The sequence below is a fragment of the Musca vetustissima genome, unplaced genomic scaffold (genome assembly GCF_032173495.1).
Source record: "Musca vetustissima isolate MV318-11 ecotype Yass unplaced genomic scaffold, APGP_CSIRO_Mvet_v1 utg12485, whole genome shotgun sequence".
In the NCBI taxonomy this organism is placed as follows: Eukaryota; Metazoa; Arthropoda; class Insecta; order Diptera; family Muscidae; genus Musca; species Musca vetustissima.
The window spans coordinates 501,280-521,763 of NW_026884043.1; the positions used below are offsets into that span (position 1 = coordinate 501,280).

General features: G+C 33.5%; 1 protein-coding gene across 1 annotated transcript in view; it reads left to right on the forward strand.

The window, feature by feature from the left end:
- The window catches only part of LOC133331036 (hemicentin-1-like), a gene marked incomplete at its 3' end in the record, with an annotated part of 120,257 nt that extends 99,990 nt beyond the window's left edge, over window positions 1-20,267 (forward strand). Inside the window, exons 5-7 of the mRNA XM_061539439.1 lie at window positions 11,704-11,920; window positions 18,651-18,809; window positions 20,139-20,267. Of these exons, the coding sequence (XP_061395423.1) occupies window positions 11,704-11,920; window positions 18,651-18,809; window positions 20,139-20,267 (505 nt within the window). The remainder of the gene's footprint in view (window positions 1-11,703; window positions 11,921-18,650; window positions 18,810-20,138) is intronic.
- Between the last annotated feature and the right edge of the window lie 217 nt (window positions 20,268-20,484).

A 20,484-nucleotide genomic window follows, 5' to 3' on the forward strand; every position in this document is an offset into this window, starting at 1 on the left:
GCAAAGTTATGGATGGTAGTTTTAGTGTTCTGGGGTACATATATATATAAGTTGACAGTGACAGGACGAAGAAATTGGATACAAGAAAAGTCCCTGTATTACTTTCATAAAAACTCCACATTTATGAATCGAAATGTCCTTGAAATAATTTTCTTTAAAAACCTACGTTTATGTCTCCTTACTTCATAAAAAAATTAAAAGAAAATAAACAAGTCTAATCGTATTGGAAATCCTTTAAATAATTTTCATTAAAAGACCTCATCCTTATAAATTAAATATTTATCTGAAAGTCCTTTAATTAATTTCCGTTATAATGCGTAGGTTTTTAATGGCTCCGGAAATCCTTTAAATAATTTTCTTCAAAAAACCAACGTTTATAGATCTGAACGTCTTTAAGAAATGTTCCTTTATACATTATGGCTGCGAACGTATTTAATAGAATTTTCTTAATAAACGCATTTATGCATCTGAAAATGCTTTAAATAAAAACCACATCATATCGATCTTAAAGTTTAATAGCCCTGACTGTCGTTGAAATTATTTTCTCAATAACCCAAGCTTATGGATTTGAAAGACCTTTTAATATATTTAAAAAAAAATCTACGTTTTTGAATCTTTGTTTTGTCTTTAAATTGTTTTCTTAAAAACTCTAATTCAAATTCCTTCAAATTCTGCTTATGAATTTGAGGTTAAAATTTTTTTCACTGGAGGTCCATTAGAAAATATTCTTAAAAAAATACACGCATTTTTCCCTGAAGGTCATTTAGAAAATATTCTTGAAAATAAATGCCCCTTTCCCTGGAGGTCATTTAAAAAATATTCTTTAAAAAGAAAATATCCCTTAAGAAAATATTAAAAAATATTCTTCAAAAAATCCACGCCTCTATCTCTGGAGGTCCTTTAAAAAATATTCTTCAAAAAATCCACGCCTCTATCTCTGGAGGTCCTTTAAAAATATTCTTCAAAAAATCCACGCCTTTATCTCTGGATGTCCTTTAAAAAAATATTCTTCAAAAAATCCACCCCTCTATCTCTGGAGGTCCTTTAAAAAATATTCTTCAAAAAATCCACGCCTCTATCTCTGGAGGTCCTTTAAAAAATATTCTTTAAAAATATTATTTTTAAAGGACCTCCTCTATCTGTGGAGGTCCTTTAACAAATATTCTTTAAAAAATCCACGCCTCTATCTCTGGAGGTCCGTTAAAAAATATTCTTTAAAAAATCCACGCCTCTATCTCTGGAGGTCCGTTAAAAAATATTCTTTAAAAATTCCGCACCTCTATCTCTGGAGGTCCTTTAAAAAATTATCTTTAAAAAATCCACGCTTCTATCTCTGGAGGTCTCTTAGAAGATATTCTTTACAAAACCCACGCCTTTTTCCCTGGAGGTTCTCTTGTTCTGGTATTCTAAATGTCCATTAGAGAATCTTTTAAAAAACATTCTTTTAAAAATACACACAAATGTCGACAAACTTTCTTTATATTTTTTTTTAAATCCACTTTGTGGCCACACTTATGGTTACGAAGGTCCTTTAGAAAATATTCTTTAAACAATTCAATTCACGTCTTTGAAAAAATCCACGCTTGCAGGTCTACATGTTCTTTGAAAAAATCCACGCTTGTTAGAGTCTTCGAAAAAATCCACGCTTGTGTAGAGTCCTTGAAAAAATCCACGCCTGTGTAGAGTTCTTGAAAAAATTCAAGCTTGTGTAGAATTCTTGAAAAAAAATTCTAAAATATCCACGCCTGTGTAGAGTCATTGAAAAAAATGTAGAGTTCTTGAAAAAAATATTTTTAAAAATCCACGCTTGTGTAGAGTCCTTGAAAAAATGTAGAGTTCTTGAAAAATTTTTTTTTTAATCTACGCTTGTGTAGAGTCCCTGAAATAATTTTAACAATTTTAGAGTCCCTGAAATAATTTTAACAATTTTAATATGCAATTCAATACTTTTTCCCATTATGTAAAATATACACGTATTATAGTTGTCTATTATTTAGCAATTATCCTTCATATCTATTTTCAAGTTCAATTCATTTCCAATTTATTTATTACAAAAATAAAATAATAACTTCAATCGGATACTGTTCAATTTTTTCTTGCTGTTGTTTTTCTCTCTCTCAAATATTTTGTGGGTGTGAATTGTCTACGTGCATTTCTATAATGATGTTCATAGTTTGGCGGATTTGCAGCGGCATTCAGCCATGAAATTGAGTTTTATACACTTGCTACTTTCAAATCATATAACAATTCATGTGAATTTCGGCAACAAAAAATAAATTATGCACCTTCTTTGGCAAATAAAGTAAAAATAAACAGGGGAAGAAGGATATTCAGCTCTCTTGAAATTTAAAATTTATTTCAAAAGAAGTCCTCCACAATATTTTCACTTTCTTAAATGGGAAATCCTTTCGCGTTCAAACCAAGTTTATTTAAGGTATTCATATTTATGTTCCTTTCTTTTTGGTGAGAAAAACGCCAAAAGAACTTTTTGATTAAATTCTTTAGAAACGCTTTAAGCAATGACCAAAAAGTATTTTTGGCGTGCAATACTTTGTTGCCAGCAAACAGCTGAACGAGTTCCAGTTTTTTTCTTCGCTCCTTGCGCGGCTGCATGCATTCGTTCATCCAAGCCAATACAAATTTAAACCTTTAAAAGCATACCACACATACCGCCAAACCCCCACCGTCTAAATGCAGGTTTTAACGTTCCTCGGTTGTTTTTTGTTACCATTCCCCATTCTCCCTGGAGGCCCTAGCGGCATTACTGGCATGCTCCCGTGTCTAAGCTTCCTAAGAGAAATAAATTTGTGAGCAGCAGCCGCCGCCTAGGCTGATTTGAACCTGGCCTAAGGCTAGGCAAAAAGTAGAAGAAACAAAAAAAAAATACGCCACAAAATTCTCAGTTTTTTTCTCCCTACCACCTCTCAGTTAAGGCTTTGTCTGCATAGGTTTTTTTCTTTCTTCCTGTAGAAGTTTTAGAGTTTTTTGCTATTGGTAGGGGTTTGTTTTTTTTGCGTTGTGTGAAGTGGAGTATTGAAAATTTTGTAGCTTTAATTTTTTCAACTCGTATTTTTTCATGTTCTTCGTGTTTTTGTTTTGGTGTTTGAGTAGTGACTGAACAACCATTACTCGACCAGTAGTATAGTCAAAGCAAGAGCAAAAACACTTGGCCATGTTGCTGGTGTTGCTCATAACACAATTGCCAGTTATGGTTTTGATGTACAAAATTAAGCCTATCATCGTCATCATCATCATTGGCATTGCCTATACCGCCACCAAAACCACCTCCAACTACGAATCAAAGAAATTATTTGAAAAATGTTGTTGGAAGGGAGCGCAAAAAAACTGCACATGAAATAATCGGAGTATGAAATTATTTTGTATCGTTTTTTTTCTGCTCATTCGTTTATGGAACCAAAAGAGAGAAATGATGATGATGGGTTATCATTTGCTTTGGGTTTGCAGGAATCTCCATAATTTGGTACTTATAATGTAAAGCAAATAAACCATTAATTTTGAAAATATTTTTAAAAATCGATGCTAGTGGAGAGCTTTTTAAACATTATTTTATGATATCCCCGGTTGTTCCTGATCCTTTAAAAAATAAGTCCTTGAAAAATATTAAAAAAAATCACGTTTGTGTAGAGCTCTTCGAAAAATATTTAAAAAAAAATATTCTGGGTTTTTAAAAAAAAATATTTTTAAGGGAAGCCCCCCCATTCTCGATTTTTTATTTTTAAGATTTTAAATGGGCTGGTAAATGAATACCAATGCTTGTTAAGGTTTGTAACTTCGCACATATATATTTGAAGATTTAAAAAAGAAGAAAAATAATTTACAAAAAATTTTTGTTGTTGTTTTTTGTGATCAAAGAAAAGTCCTTATTTTTGATGGCGGGCATGATAACTCCTCACTGGAACATCGGAATCCGAAAATTCCAACGGTGTTAGAAAGAGTACATGTCTGGCTCTCGTATGAACTAGGATTATTGACTTCGCTCTAAAATTAACAAAATGGCGGAACTTTGAAAAAATATTTTTTGGAAAATCGCCGATTTTTTACCAAAAACCAAGTTAAAAAATAAGGAAGATCTTCACCGATTGGCTTTATCCTAGTTCTTACGATAGCTATACACTCACAGAGAAACGTGTAAAAATTTGAAATCGATTGGGTTATTAGTTTTTGAGTTATCGTGCCCGCCATTCGCAAAAAAATGTTTAGAGAAAAACGCGTTTAAAGTTTGAGAAGCCCTTCAGCCGTCACTTGATGCTGACACAATAAATCGGCTATATCTTCAAGAGTTCTTGAGGTTTTTACTTGAAATTTTGCAGGGACATTCTTGAATTAGTGTAGATTGGAATTAAGTCAACAAAAATTTTGACCCCGAGAATGGGGGGGGTCCCCTTAAAACCCCACGTTTGTTCTGAGTCCTTGAACAATTATTTTTAAAACCCCTCGCTTGTTCTGAGTCCTTGAAAAAATATTTACAAAACAATCTTTTTAAAATTCACGCTTGTCCTGAATCCTTAAAGAAATATTTATAAAACAATATTTTTAAAAATCCACGCTTGTCCTGAATCCTTGAAGAAATATTTATAAAACAATATTTTTAAAAATCCACGCTTGTCCTGAATCCTTGAAGAAATATTTAAAAAAATCCACGCTTGTCCTGAATCCTTGAAGAAATATTTAAAAAAATCCACGCTTCTGCAATACCCCTAAAAAATCCACGCTTCTGCAATATCCTTAAAAAAACCCACGCTTCTGCAATATCCTTAAACAAATCCAAGCTTCTGTAATATCCTTAAACAAATCCAAGCTTCTGCAATATCCTTAAAAAAATCCAAGCTTCTGCAATATCCTTTAAAAATCCGAGCTTATAGATAGTCCTTTAAAAAATCCACGCTTATTGATAGTCCTTTAAAAAATCCACGCTTACGGATAGTCCTTTAAAAAATCAACGCTTCTGCAATATCCTTACAATATCCACGCTTATGGAAAGTCCTTTAAAAAATCCACGCTTGTGGATAGTCCTCAACAAATCCACGCTTATGCATAGTCCTTTAAACATTATTTTTAAACAATCCACTCTTGTGGGTAGTCCTTTAAAATATCTTTTAAGAAATCTACCCTTGTGGGTAGTCTTTAGTTCACGCTTGTGGATAGTTCTTTAGAAGTAATTTAAAAAAATTCGCGTTTGTCATGAGTTCTTTAAAATATTTTTTAAAAAGTTCTTGTGAAAAGTACTTTTGACATTTTTTTATAAATCTGCGCTTGAGGATAATCCGATTTTTTTAACTTCACTTGTGAAAAGTTCTTAAAAAATATTTCTGAAAATTCGTTAAAAAAAAACATAACCCTTTCCATTAAGCCAAAAAATTAAGGTTGGCTAACCCCTTTCTTGTGCTTTTTCTTCCTTTCCTGCATTCCTTGAGGGTGATTGTTATCTCCTTGTTTTTGCATTCATAAGCAATTGTAATTCCTTTGGGAGAGGTAAGCCGAATAAAAATTCCTCAAAAGTATGCAGCCTTTGTGGAAAGACCACACAAAGACGAGAAAAAGAAAAAATTAAAGGTTTCTGCAAATTTGGAAATTTAATATGAAAACTTCAGAAAACATATTTTTTTCATATTTTCTACTCAGATTTTATTGATGATCATTGACAGACTATTTTTCCTGTTGTCTAGGACAAATTAGCTCATCAATGTAAACTATAAGTTTTCATTTGTTTGCAACTTATTTTTTTCCACTTCCTTAAGACTTCTTTCTTTCCCCCCATTCATTGGGGAGCAATCATATGGCTGAGACAGGACATGACAAAACATAGAATCCTTTTGCTTTTGTGGGGTGTTAATGTCTGCCCTAAAAATCTCTACGTGTAGTAGTTAAGCGATAATAAAACCACAAAGTCACGTTCGCCAATGGTTTCAAGCTGGTTGGCTGGCTTTTCCTAGCTGGCCCTTTTGGTTATATCTCCCCTTTTTTGGCAATTTAGCTATTACAGTTATTTCTCCTCGAACTGCTTCCATTGTCCGTTCGTTCGCTGTGGACAAACTATTTCACCAGTAAATGGCCACGTTCCACGACGTCTGCATCATTTCTATTTGAGTTATCCCAAAATTCTCGAGTGGTCAATGTTTTCTCTGTCTGTAGAGTTTTGATTTTGGTGTTTGTCTTTAAATCTTCATCATCATCATCAATATTTTGTGGATATTTTCATTCCCAGTCCAAGTTCCCTTGGCAGCAAATGCAGTGCACACTAATAATAAGGAGCTGTACCATCAACATCAACGTCATGCATGATTGGCAATGACGCAGTGCGGTATTTGTCTTTAATATGATTTTGTGCAAAATTTTATTTTTTTAATTTCAGACACACAATTCTCTCATAACTTCTTGTAAAGCCTAAAAGCTTAATTCTGATTTAATATAGGATATAAATATAGACAGTTTATTAGTCCAGCCCCAACACACACAACTCATACTTGTCGGTATCACATTAAGGGTATCTAATAATTTATTGCTGAGATCATAGAAAATGTCCTGCTGTTGCTAGGATGGGTGTTAGTGCGAGAGTGTGTGTGTGCGACTTGTGTCGTTTCTTGATTTGATTAGAAATAATGAAGAGTAAATCCTAATCTAGCCAAATAGACATAACACAATGCGTGAGAGAAATTTGTAATTTATCTGAGGACATTATTTTGTGGCCAGGAACAGAAAGAGGTCTATGTTTAAGGAGGACTTAAAGTTGTATAGAAATGTTATAGAAAGATTTTTATATTTTTAGGACCTCTAAGTTGAGTTTCAGTAGAAGTCCTTTGTGCTTCCATAGACAGTGCTGATTTGAAAAACTCTATATAGGCGTGGATTTTTTAAAATTTATTTTAAGGAAGTGGATTGTTTCAAATTTATATTTCAGAACTCTTCATAAGCGTGGATTTTTTAAAAATATTATTTCAAGATCTCTTAACAAGCGTGGATTTTCTGAAATATATTTTCAAGGACTCTTCATAAGCGTGGACTTTCAGAAATATATTTTCAAGGACTCTTCATAAGCGTGGATTTTCTGAAATATATTTTCAAGGAATCTACATTAGCAAGGATTTTCGAAAAAAAAATGTTTTTAATGACTCTATATTAGCAAGGATTTTTGAAGAGTATGCTTTCAAGGATTCTATATTAGCAAGGATTTTCGAAGAATATGTTTTCAAGGACTCTATATTATTAAGGATTTGTATACCCTTCACCACACTGTGGTACAGGGTATTATGTCTTTGTGCATATGTTTGTAACAGGCAAAAGGAAACGAGATAGACACATGGTTCCTTTTTAGAATATGCATAGAATCACTTTTTAAGTCGATTTATGCATGCCCGTCTGTCCGTCCGTCCATGTATTTTTGTTAACAAAGAACAGGTCGCATTTGCGATCCGATTTGGATGAAATTTGGCACAGTTCACTTATTTGGCCCAAGGACGAACCCTTTTGAAATTGGGAAAAATCGGTTCAGATTTAGATGGAGCTCCCATATATATTTTCGTCCGATTGTATGTAAATGGTGCACCAAAGTCTATATATATATCCTTCGATTTGCACGAAATTTGGCATAGCATTCTGAATTAAGCCCAGAACGACGTGTGTTAAATTTCCTGAAAATCGGTTCATATTTAGATATTGCTCCCATATATATTTTCGTCCGATTTTAGGTAAATAGTGCACCAAAGTCCCTATATATCCTTCGATTTGCACGAAATTTGGCACAGTGTACAGAATGAAGTCTAGAATGACGTCTGCGTCATTCTAGAAAATCGGGTAGATATATATATAGCACCCATACATATTTTCGTCCGATTTAAGGTAAATGGGGGCTTCAAAGTCCCTATATATCTTTCGATTTGCACGAAACTTGGCTACCCTATGCCAAGTCCAGAATGATGTGTGCTAAGTTTCGTGAAATTCGGTTCAGGTATAGATTTAGCTCCCATATATATTTTCGTCCGATTTAATGTAGATTGTGCACTAAGGACCCGAAGCTCATGGGGATTTTCGTGCCTTTGAGATGGAAAGCTGCCCCTACCATAGTTCGTGTGTTAAGTTTCGAGAAAATCGGATTCTTAATAAGCGTGGATTTCTAAATGTATTTTTTAAAGGACTCTTCACAAGCGTGACAAATTTTATGCGTGAATTTATTTTAAATGTGGATTTTGAAAAATATACAACTTCTTCTCGGACTTTTTAAATTATTGTAGAAAACTCTTCTGTATTCAAAAACTCTTCTGTAGGTCTTCAGTAGACATTCAGTACTTTATAGTCAGATGTCTTTCTAATATAAGCTGCTTCATACTCCCCCTTTTGGTTTCAGACACATGTATGATTACCACGTATGTGTATATGTGCTAGTTATAGTTTTGTTTTTGCAGCAGCTAGATTGCCAAGTTATTTACACATTCGCTGCACTGCACTTTGTTCAACCATTTTGCAGCTCAGCTACTTATGGCTGGTTACACATTTCAATGTCTGAGTCTTATCGTTGAGTTAGCAACTCTGAGGTTTTATCTTTTGACAGGCACAAAAAAGCAGCACGGTAGATCCTTTAGCATGCGTTACATTGATTTGTTTTTGTTTTACACTGACTCACACACGCACACATACATATATGGTAACGAAGTAGGAAATAAGAGGACGCTACTTCTTTTTCTTCATTGCTATGCATAACGATTTGTTGTATGCATGATGACACGTTTTACATGAGAAACGTAAGACATCGTCTCGCCTGACTCTCTCTCTCTCTTTTGCTCTTCATTCACATAAAATAATATAGACGGTCATTATCAAAGTGATAATGTCTGTGAAAATTTTCTACTTCTAGTTTGAGCTATTTTTTTGCTGACTCTTTTGGTGTTGCATATGACACAAAATTAAATCACAATATTTGAATAGTTTTTTCTTCTTCTTCGTTCGTTTTTTATGTAACAAAAATACTACTGCAGTTCTATTTTCAGTTTAAATATTTAATAATTTTTGCACATTTCTTTGGAAATTTTTTAGGTTGGATGTAGGAAGTTTTTGAAGTACTTCGTTTGTGTGTTACTCTTAAGTAAATTGTTTCAATGTTTGTGTGTGTGTTTATGTCTACGTTAGTTTTTCTTTTTGAAAACAAACTTTAGTTTGTTATTTGTAAAATATACTTAAGTCTATTTATGTTGACTTCTAAATATATATGTAATTTTAGGGAATGTTGAACATCTAAACGTGTGTTTGTAGCGAGGAGGTGAAGTTGTAGAAATAAACTTTAGTTTATGCCTTATTGGCTTAATAATCAATGACATGAAATTTAATGGTATTCTATTGGTGAAGTAAAAAATTTAGAAACGTTTTAAAGAACATGACAACTAATTATATCTCCCGAAGAAAAAAATTAAAAAAATAAACCAAGTAAAATAGAGTCAGTCGGTGTTGTTGACAGATGAGAGGTGCCGTAAGAGGTTGGTCCATAGCCCTCATGCTAACCGTGGATTTTTTAAAAAAATGTTTCAAGGATTCTTTAGTAGCGTGGCCTCTGTGTAAGCGTAGATTTTGAAAAGTATATTTTTTAGGGACTCTATTTAGGCGTGGATTTTTAAAAAATATTTATTTAAGGCCTCTGTATATGCAGGCCTTAAATAAATAGGGATGCACAAAACTATAATACCCTATGTCGTCAGGGTATTATAGTTTTGTGCAGCATTACGAGTTTGTAACGCCGCGATATATTGATCTTAAGCCCACATTTAAGTATACCTATCGTCATACCTCGAATAGCTGAGACGATCTAGACATGTGTGTCCGTCCGTCTGTCCATTATAATACAGGCCACAGTTTTAGACAATCTTCACGAAATTTTGCATGTAGGATGGGTTCTGGCCAATGAAGTTCCCTATTGTTTTTGGTAATGATCGGTTAATATTTCGGTTTCTCTGGTCGTTCTAGAGACCGCAAATATGACCCGAACGTCGCGAAATTTTACATGGAGAAGAGGATTGGGCCAAAGAATATGCATGCCTGCTTTGATAAAGATCGGTCATTATTTAGAGGGTCAAATGGACCCTGACTTTTGTATGAAAAATTATAGAATTTGTACTCTATGTCGTATATATTTACTCCTGAAGAACATAGACCCGAGAAGTTGATAGTATATCCAAGAGGAGTGGTTGACCATTAAATTGATACCAATTATATTGTCGTATGTACTCAGATGTGGGAGTTAAACTTAAATATTTACAGGTGCTTAAGTATTCAGAAATTATTTTGTAACCCATTAACATTACGGGGCAGAAATATAGCGTTGATCGCTTTAACATTTTGCAATAGGTTCCAATTATGGTCAAAAGCAACGTCTATAATTTTGATCGCTTTAACATTTTCCAAAAGGTTCCAGTTATGGTCAAGAGCAACGTCTATAATTTTTGGTGATGATCACATAAAAAATTTGGAAGGAAGTGGGCTAAAAACTTGAATTTTTTGTATTTTTTTCTATTCGATCGAAGCCGAACATCAGAACAAAACCCACGGTGAAGGGAATCTGGATGTTAAAAAAAAACATAAAATCGGTTGGGCTCTGTATATAGGCTATGTTAAAAAATGTACTTGAATTATAATTTTTCATCCATTTACACCTTCCTTAGATGTCACAACACGATTTTATATTGAAAATATTCTTCAAGAAGGTATTTTGTCCCCTGAAAATCAAAAAATCTAAATTACAGCCACTTCGGTTAAAGCCTTCGAAATATTGGCGATCCGATATATCCCCAATATGTTAGGAGTATTATTAATGTATGTACAAATGGAAATAGCTGAATTAGGAAAAATTAAATATAAATGTGAAAAATATTCCCCGTTAAAAAATACATGTGAAAAAGGGTTTCTTCTTCTGTCAACAGCACTCACAACATTTGACTTTATTACTTTTCGAATTAAATTTGTATTTCACACACAGTCACAAAAAGGTCAACATTAAAAAAATCACCAACAGATGACGTATTAAAAAGTCTTATCAGATCCGGTTTTTTATCGATTGTTTACCTCAATTATCATTAAAGCTGTCAATAAGATAAATGCCGATGAACTCTTAATTATATTTAAACAGTTGTCCGGTAGTAATACGGCGACGGCATCGTCGACACATTGACATAATCAAGAAAATTTAATTCAACATTTATTTTTAATGTCTTAAGTGTGGCCGAGTGTGTGCGTCCACCTGCACATCCCAGTCATCACATTAATCACCCGTACACACCCTCTCATCATCAGTTTTTCATCCCACATTAACATGAATATTTACATAATGTAATTGGCTGTTCTCAGACAATGTAACAGAAACACAGCAGAAAAAAAGACAACACCAACACCATCCAAACGCTTTAAAACATTCAAAGGATAAGCATAATGATGTCCATGTAGACTTAACCTCATTTTTCAACACTTTTTGTCGCCATTACACAAACTCAAGCACACTCTCACACACACATTACTTAGGCTTACATTGGCAATGCCTGAGCTCAGACTCCATTACACGCAGATTATCACCTTTTGTATGCCAGGACACTTTTTTCCCACAGTAATTCATTTGTTTTCTGTTTGTGTTTTTCTTTCATTTCATGGCTGTCTGTCACCGTTGCTCCTTCCGTTGTTGCTGCCTTCGTCGTCGATGCCTCGTAACAGGTGGCTTGGATGCATTTCGAACAATCGGCCATCTTAACTGTACACAATCATGTGATAACGCGAAATCCACGCATCAGTGTGACACACGACAAACATGATCGCCATCGCAGCTGGTATTTACACATCAACAATGTCCAGGAGGAGGACAAAGGCCGCTATATGTGTCAGATCAACACAGTGACGGCCAAAACGCAATTTGGTTATCTCAATGTAGTTGGTAAGTAGAGTCATTTCAGTATTTAGGCGCTTAAGGGAATAAAAAGGCTAAAGAAGGGCACTTCTCTTTAATGGAGGGGGTCACAACAAAATTAACTTCAATGCGTTTGGGAATTCCTTTAAAAAATGTATCATAAATAAATTAAAAATAAATCTATGCCATCAGACATTCCGCAGTTAACTTACCAGACCAAGTTACTTTATTTGTGTGTTTGTAGCCTTGTCCTTGCATCGCATTCCTTGCAGCCAATCTAACATTAAGTCGGAAAATTTATGCTTCAATGATTTCCAAGTTATTTTACTTTTGATCTACAATCAAGTATGTGTGTATGTATGTCCTGAGCAAAAAGAAAAAAAAACACCGCAAACAGAAAGTCGCCAAGTCTCCAAGCAGCAGCAGCTGCTGACTTTGGGGAAAGCAAATATCTCAGTTCAATTGAATGAACGTGAAAGAGAAAATAATCACAGTTTTTGTATGCACGTCCTGGCGTATAGCCCGAAGGCTTCAGTGGAATGCGTTAAAAAATCATATACATATATTTTCAGGACAAATATGGAGAAGTGTTATTTGTGTAAGGCACGGAGGAAGTCATATAAATTTTAAATTTAATTATTTTGTTTAAATAATAACCTTGAAGTGGTTATTTATTGGCAATCGCGTTTCATTTATTTAGTATTAAAACCATTTTTAAAAGGGTTTTAATACTAAAGGGGTTTAATACCAAAAATACTCTTTAAAAATCCACGCCCAAAAATATTCTTTAAAAATCTACGCCCAAAAATATTCTTTAAAAATCTACGCCCAAAAATATTCTTTAAAAATCTACGCCCAAAAATATTCTTTAAAAATCTACGCCCAAAAATATTCTTTAAAAATCTACGCCTACAGGTCTGGATGTTGACTCCAAAAATATTCTTTAAAAATCCATACCTGTAGGTCTGAATGTTGGACACAAAAATATTCTTTAAAAATCCACGCCTATAGGCAGTGTTGCCAATTTAGCACTTTTAGTGCTAGATTTAGCACTTTTGAAACTCGTTTAGCACCAACAAAATTGATCTAGCACCTAGCACCTTTTTTAGCATTTTTATTTTTTTCTGGAATTAGTTAAAATTTTGGGTATTATTTCGATTTCACATTGACGCATTACAATGTCCCTATGATTCACGCTATAATTTTAATTTTCCAATGTTAAAAAGTGCCAGCACATTTGTAAATAAGTATTACAGTTTGAACTGTCTATACCCTACACCATGTGGAGTGTATTAAAATGATCGGGTACTTCATATACTTACTATAGCAACCTACTGCTTATTAGTTAAAATAAAAAATGTAAAAATCATGAACCTAAATCAGAAAGGAAAAAGAAGTTCTTTATTCATCGGGAATCTCAAATTGCCAAATTGTAGCCATTTCGGAGTACCGATAATGGGTCGCGTCCCGCTTTATAATGGGGTTATGTCAAAAGATGGACCTACACTTTGTCGGGAAATGGTTCTAATTCTTAAAGGACACAAATAGGATATAACCTTTATATGGGGGATATGTCCAAACATAGACCTATATAAATACTTGTCCGCATATATATATCCTACCCTACGAGAACACAGATAATGCGTCTAAAACCTTCCAAATAAAGAAGGTAGAGCAGTACTTTAATATGAGTACCATGTGCCTTGACTATTTTCTCGAAACCCTACATATTAATCGATATTAATACTTTTTAGGGGGAAAATTTGACATACCATTAAAATCCAAAGTTTCAAATTATAGTAAATTTGATGAAAAACTTACTCGACGACCCCAAAATGCCGTTCTCTATGCCTACCTCGAAACATTGACCCACGTGATAATTTTTGGTAGGGACATGTTTTCCTAATGAGAATACAAAATATCAAATGAAGGGGACCCCCATTCTCGGTTAAAAAAAAATTATTTTGTATTTTGATTTAATTCGAATCTACACTAATTCAAGAATGTCGCTATGTAATTTCAAGTGAAAATCTCAACAACTGTTGAAGATATAGCCGATTTATCGTGCTAGCATCAAGTGACGGCAAGAGGGCTTCTCAAACTTTGAACGCATTTTTCACCAAACAGCGTTTTTGCAAATGGCGGAAATTTTGGGACATTTCCCTATGAGTGTATAGCTATCGTATGACCTAGGGGATGTTCCCCTTAAAGTCAATTCTTCTAATTTCTCTTATAAAATTTTTAGCACTTTTATTTGGCACTTTTTAAAATTTTTTAGCACTTTCTAGCACTTTTTTAAACAAAATCTAGCATTTTTTATCAACAAAGTTTTGGCAACACTGCCTATAGGTATGAATGTTGACTCCAAAAATATTCTTTACAAATCCACGCCTATAGGTCTGGATGTTGACTCCAAAAATATTCTTTAAAAATCCACGCTTATAAGTCTGAATGTTGACTCTGAAAATATTCTTTCAAAATCCACGCTTATATGTCTGGATGTTGGTATCAATTAAAATTCTTTAAAAATTCACCCATAAAGGGCGCCTTAGACGACTATTCGCCTTAGAAACTTATTTTAAAATCAGTTATTAATATTTTTTCAAAAGATATAGCCAGACGTGGATTTTTTAACAAATGTTTTTTTTAATAAATGGTCCATCCAGGCATGGAAATTTAGTCCAAAATGTTTGAAAAGTCGCCTCTAGAAATATTCTTAAAAAACCCACGCCTAAATATCAGAATTGTTACTATAGAAATATATTTTAAAAATCCACACCACGTTTCTGTTCTTTTGATGCGTCCGAAATTTCTTTTTACAATTTTACAGGTTTTCCTAACTATCATGGTCTATTCCTCTTCCCATTTTGTGGGATATTTTTTCGCGGTTTCTACTTCAAGACTTACTATGATGTTTTTTTTTCAATATCATAGACATCTGTAGAGTATTTTTCCCGAGAACATGATGACAAGCAAAATTGAATTGCGAACAAATCTGCTGGATTATTTCTAGACTTTGAAAATAGAAAGAGACTTTGAAATTAGAATTTGAGTTACAATTTGGGTCTTCAATATATTCCATATTTTCCTTAAAAAATCTTTCGTGAAATATGAAACATTTATTTTTCTCCTGGAAAATTTCTCTTAACGCCTATCAAATATAGAAAAAGTACGGTATGTTAAGTTTTCAATCCAAATTTTTATAGTTGAATACTATAAAATTGTATGTTTTTCGGTAACATACCACATATTCTATTATGAATTTATCCTGATTTTCATTTTATGCCTCTATAAAAAATAAAAACAAATCTTTACCATTTCAACGCATTTCAACCACACCACCAACAACAGCTTTTGATCAGACCAATTATAAATTATGAAAACGAACTACGAAAGTTCAACTATGGAAAAACAAAGTGATTTGCATTTTTTAAATAACCAAACGAAAGACAAATTGTTTATGAAAAAAGTTTAACCACCGATGACAACTTCCCATCAAGCAACCTGCCACCAATCGCCCACCACCTCGCTCCCTTCCTCACTCTTCATCACATCTCTTTGGCAACCACGAAGAAAATGAAAGCGAAATTAAAAACTACGTTGCGTTGATTTAATTTTAAAAGTGTCATCATGAAATAACTTTTTTTTTTGAGATGGACAAGCGCACAGAAGAATGTCTAAGACGGCTATGCCATACAACAACTATATACATACGAACGAACGAATATACAAGCAAATGATTGTAGCAATATACCATATTAAGCAGCGTAAAGAGCTCTTGTTTTCCATTATTTCCATGCCACACTTTGTTAGCAGGAACGAGGCTCGTCAAAATCAAACAAAAACAACAAAAACTAAATTATGATGAGAAAGAAATATTGCAGCGGCAGCAGCATCGGCGGCATCAAACCACTTTAGAGGCTTTGGGAATTAACGGTGAATGTCACAGTTTTTGACTTTTCTCCCCATTGAACAGACATGAATATCAGCAGCATCTACGCTACGAAAGATACTTTCCGCTAACACCAACAACAACAGCAGCAACAAAAAAGTTATGCTTCGTTGCAAACGTAAGCCTTAGAAACGCGTCTGTGTCACACAGAGCGCCCGTCTTCGTCTTATTATAAGCAAACAAATAGAGCCATAATAACATAACATTATGGCTTAAAGAGTATATAACATAGAATTTGAAGTAGTAGTGATGGTAGAGGTAGTGACGGAAGAAGATGCTGCAGAAGAAAATGAAAATCATAAGACATAAACCTCATCAGCAGATCCCAAGTCATCAAACGGTCAGGTCGGAACGAACGTCTTCTTCATCAAAACTCATCATCATTATGATACTCATCAGCGACTGTCGGCTAGTCATCAGCATTCGTGGGAGTTTGTTTAGGAAATCTTGGGAGGAACAGTGGGGACTTTTAGGGTATGGAAAAGAAAAATCAATGTCGGAATGAAAAATCTGAGCTCATGATTCAAGTTTTTTAAGAGATAAAATATCCCGCCCGCGATACGGATTTGAGAAAGAATTAGTGCTCAATCTATAGAAAGAATTCACCAGTGGATAAGCATTTCTCTATGGAAGAAATCTTGCTTTCTAAAACGATTGTTTTTTATAGAAAAAATCAGTTTTCAGTGACATAGGAAAAATCTATTTTTTTTTTTTTTGGTTTTTTACTTTATAAATAATCAATCCTTAGTGTCAGAGGAATTTTATTCTATAGAAAAAAGTCATCAGTATCAAAGAATTTTTTTATGGACAAAAATTAGTCCTCAGTGTCTAAGGATTGTATTTCTATAAAAAAAAGCAGTTCTCAGTGTCTAAGGAAAAATCAGTCATCAGAGTCTGATGAATATTTTTCTATAGAAAAAATCAGTCTTCACTGTCTGAGGATTTTTTCAGTGTCCAAGGTTTTTCTGTAGAAAAAAATCGTTCCTCATTGTATGAAGAAGTTTTTTCTATAGCAAAAAATCAGTCCTCCGTGTCTGAGGAATCTTTTTCCTAAAGAATAAAATTAGTCCTCAGTGTCTGAGGAATTTTTTTCTAAAGAAAAAATCAGTCCGCAATGTCAGAGTAATTTTTTCCATAGAAAAATCAGTTCTTTGTGACTGAGGAATTCGTTTTCTATTTAAAAATTAAGCCCTCAACGACTGAGGAATTTTTGCCATAGGAAAAAAATCAGCCCAGAGTGCCTGAAGAATTTTCTTATATAAAAAATCAGTCCTCAGTGTCAGAGGAATTTTTTCTATAGAAAAAAAGTCATCAGTGTCTGACGATCAGTCCACAGTGTCTGAGAATTTGCTTACAATAGAAAAAATCAGCCTCAGTGTAAGATTTTTTTTCTATAGAAAAAATCGGTCCTCAGTGTCTGGGGAATTTTTTATATAGGAAAAAAACAGTCACAGTGTCTGAGCATTCATTTACTATAGAAAAAATTAGCCTTTAATGTTAGAGGATTTGTGTTTTCTATTAAAAAAATCAGTCCTCGGGTCTGAATATTTCTTTACTGTTGCAAAAATCAGTGTCTGATTACTATAGAAAAAGGCATTCCCTAGTGTTAAAAGATTTTTTTTCGATTCGATGATTTCTTTACTATACCAAAAATCTGTCATCAGGGTCTGAGGAGTGTCTGAGGATTTCTTTACTATAAAAAAATAAGTCCTTAGTGTTAAAGGATGAGAATTTTTTCTATAGAGAAAAACTCTCTATATGAACGCAAAAATAGGATTCATTCCCTATCTCCAAAATGTTTTATCTCCCACTGTTCTTTAAAGCAAAAGTCAAACAAATGAATCCCCAACACCATCTTCCCAGCCTTTACAAAAACCCTCTTTTTATATTCCAGAATGACAGCTTCTTACACAGTGTATGTCCACTCAGCTAACGGTAACTTCACTTGATACCAATGTTATTTATTTAGTTTGTTAGGAAGACCAAGACAACACAACAACGACAAAAACAACCAACCAACAGGAATTCATCTACAGGATGGGAACAAGTGGCAGCATAACAAGTCAAAAACTCATTTAGCCCCTTGGCCAAATAAATAAACAAGTGTTTCCTAACCAAACGACTTTTTGCAACAACAAACTGTTCTACACAACGACAACGGCAACATTGCAATTTGAGTTGATTATGATGGAGGTGGCAGGCAGCCATGCTCTGTCCCTCAATTATTTGGTATCATAGCACAATTACCACGGTCCTCACCCCCACTCCCATGGCAAAGCACTTGAGTACCGAACATTGCCACCGAGGTAACTACCAGTGTCTCAAGTTTATTTTAAAACTACTTTATTACCTACTTACCAACACTCGGTAGAGTGATTGCCAAGCCCGAGCAGCAGGCACTCATCTCAAGAGCCAACAGCAACAACAACACCCCCATCACACATATAAATATATTTTTCTATTAAAGCAACAGTATCATCCTGTACAAGCAAACAGCTAAACTCACAGCCAGCTAGGAGTCTAGGAGAGTTGAAGTGCCAAGCTAAAGCCAAAGCAAGCATCATTATATGACACTCATTGACCTGGGATTTTCATGTATTATAGCCCACTGAAGAGTTTATCTTTATTAAGTGGGCTAATGATACTATTTCATTTTTCCTTTTTGCTTTTGGAAAAATTAAGGCTGAGGACAGAAACTCTTTTTTTGGTTCTGTTTTTTGAGTGTCTCTGCAAACATCTGTCTGTGTTGATAATTTAATTCTCATTTTCTTTTTTTGATTTGTTTCATTCTTTTTTATCTTCCAGTGCCGCCCAATATTGACGATTCTTTGAGTTCAAGTGACGTCATAGTGAGAGAAAATTCGAACATATCACTGAGATGTAAAGCCACTGGTAGCCCCAAACCGGTTATCAAATGGAAAAGGGACGATAATTCCCGGATAACAATTAGTAAAAATCATATAGGTAAGTAACATTTTAATTTTTTTAGAATAAAATAAAAAAAATTCTATAGAAAAAGAGAGTCTTCAGTAATAAGAAATTTTTTCCATAGAAAAAAATTAGTTGAAAAAATGAGTTATTGAGAAATTTTTCTATAGAAAAAATCGTTCCCCAGTGATAACAGAACGTTGTGTCAGAATTTTTTCCACAAGAAAATCAGAACTCTATGACTGAGTATTTTTTCTTTAGAAAAACCAGTCCCCAGTGACTGAGGATTTTTTTCTGTAGAAAGAAAGATCAGTACTCAGCTGCTGAGGATTTTTTCTATAGATAAAAATATCAGACTTTATTGACAGGAATTTTTTTCTGTAGAAAAAAGTCCTTATTTTTTTGTAAAAAATCAGTTCTCAATGACTGAGGAATTTTTTCTGTAAAAAAAACAGTCCCCAATGACAGAGGACTGACTTTTTCTATAACAAAATCAGTCCTCGGTGACTGAGGAATTTTTTTTCTATAAAAAAATTAGTCCTTGGTGACTGAGGATTTTTTTCTATAGACAAAATTTGATTTTTTTTTCTGTAGAAAAAATGTCAGTCCTATTTTTTCTATTCCTTAGAAAAAATAACTGTCCTCGGTCAGTAAAGTTTTTTTTTTCTATTGAATACATCACGTCTCAGAGATTGATAAATTGTTTCTATAGAAAAAAATTCAGTGATAGTGGAAAGTGGAAAGAAATTTGTCTTGAGAAAATTTTTTGTCTATAGAAAAATCGTTCTTCAGAACTAAGGGTTTTTATTTTTTATAGAAAAATCAGTTCTCAGTTACTGGGTGTTTTTTATATGAAAAAGTCAATCCTAAGGGTTTTTTCAAAAAAAAAATCTATAGAATAAATCGGTCTTCATTGACAGAAGAATTGTTTCTATAAAAAAATCCTCAGTAAGTAATTTGTTCCTTAAAAAGAATCAGTTCTCTTTGACTGAGAATTTTTTTATAGAAAAACTGTCCTCGAGTTTCAAATTTTTTTTCTCTATAGAAAAAGATAATCGTCTGAGACTAAGATATTTTTCGCTATACAAAAAAAGTAGTTCTCATTGGTATTGAAAAACGCTAAGATATTGGAAAGAAGATATTTTTCTCCAAGAGAAAATAAGTCCTCAGTGAAATAGGAATTTTCTATAGATTTAACATTTTTCAACGGCTGAAGATTCTTTTCTACAGAAAAAATCTATCCACTGATGTATATTTCAAAATTATGCCATAGCTTCTAATAAACGGTTAATTCCTTCTTGTTTTTCCTATAGGAAAATCAGTCATAATATTAATTTAATTGTTTTTGTTTTATTTTCCTTTCAGTCAGCGAATGGGAAGGTGATACATTGGAATTGACACGTATCTCTCGCTTGGATATGGGCGCCTATTTGTGCATAGCTTCAAATGGGGTGCCACCCACGGTTTCGAAGCGCATCAAAGTTAGTGTGGACTGTAAGTATTCATAAAAATATAAAAATACACCTATTTCAAATTTAATTCAAATTAAAATACAAAAAAAAATAACGCAGTTTCCCAAACTGATCAACTTTTTCTCAAGTGAAAAAGACTATACCACAAAATCAAACTTGAAAACCAAAAAAGTGAGCAACATGTAACCAACAAGAACTTCAAAACTATATTTTTTTTTGTTTTGTTCTACGCTCTGAAC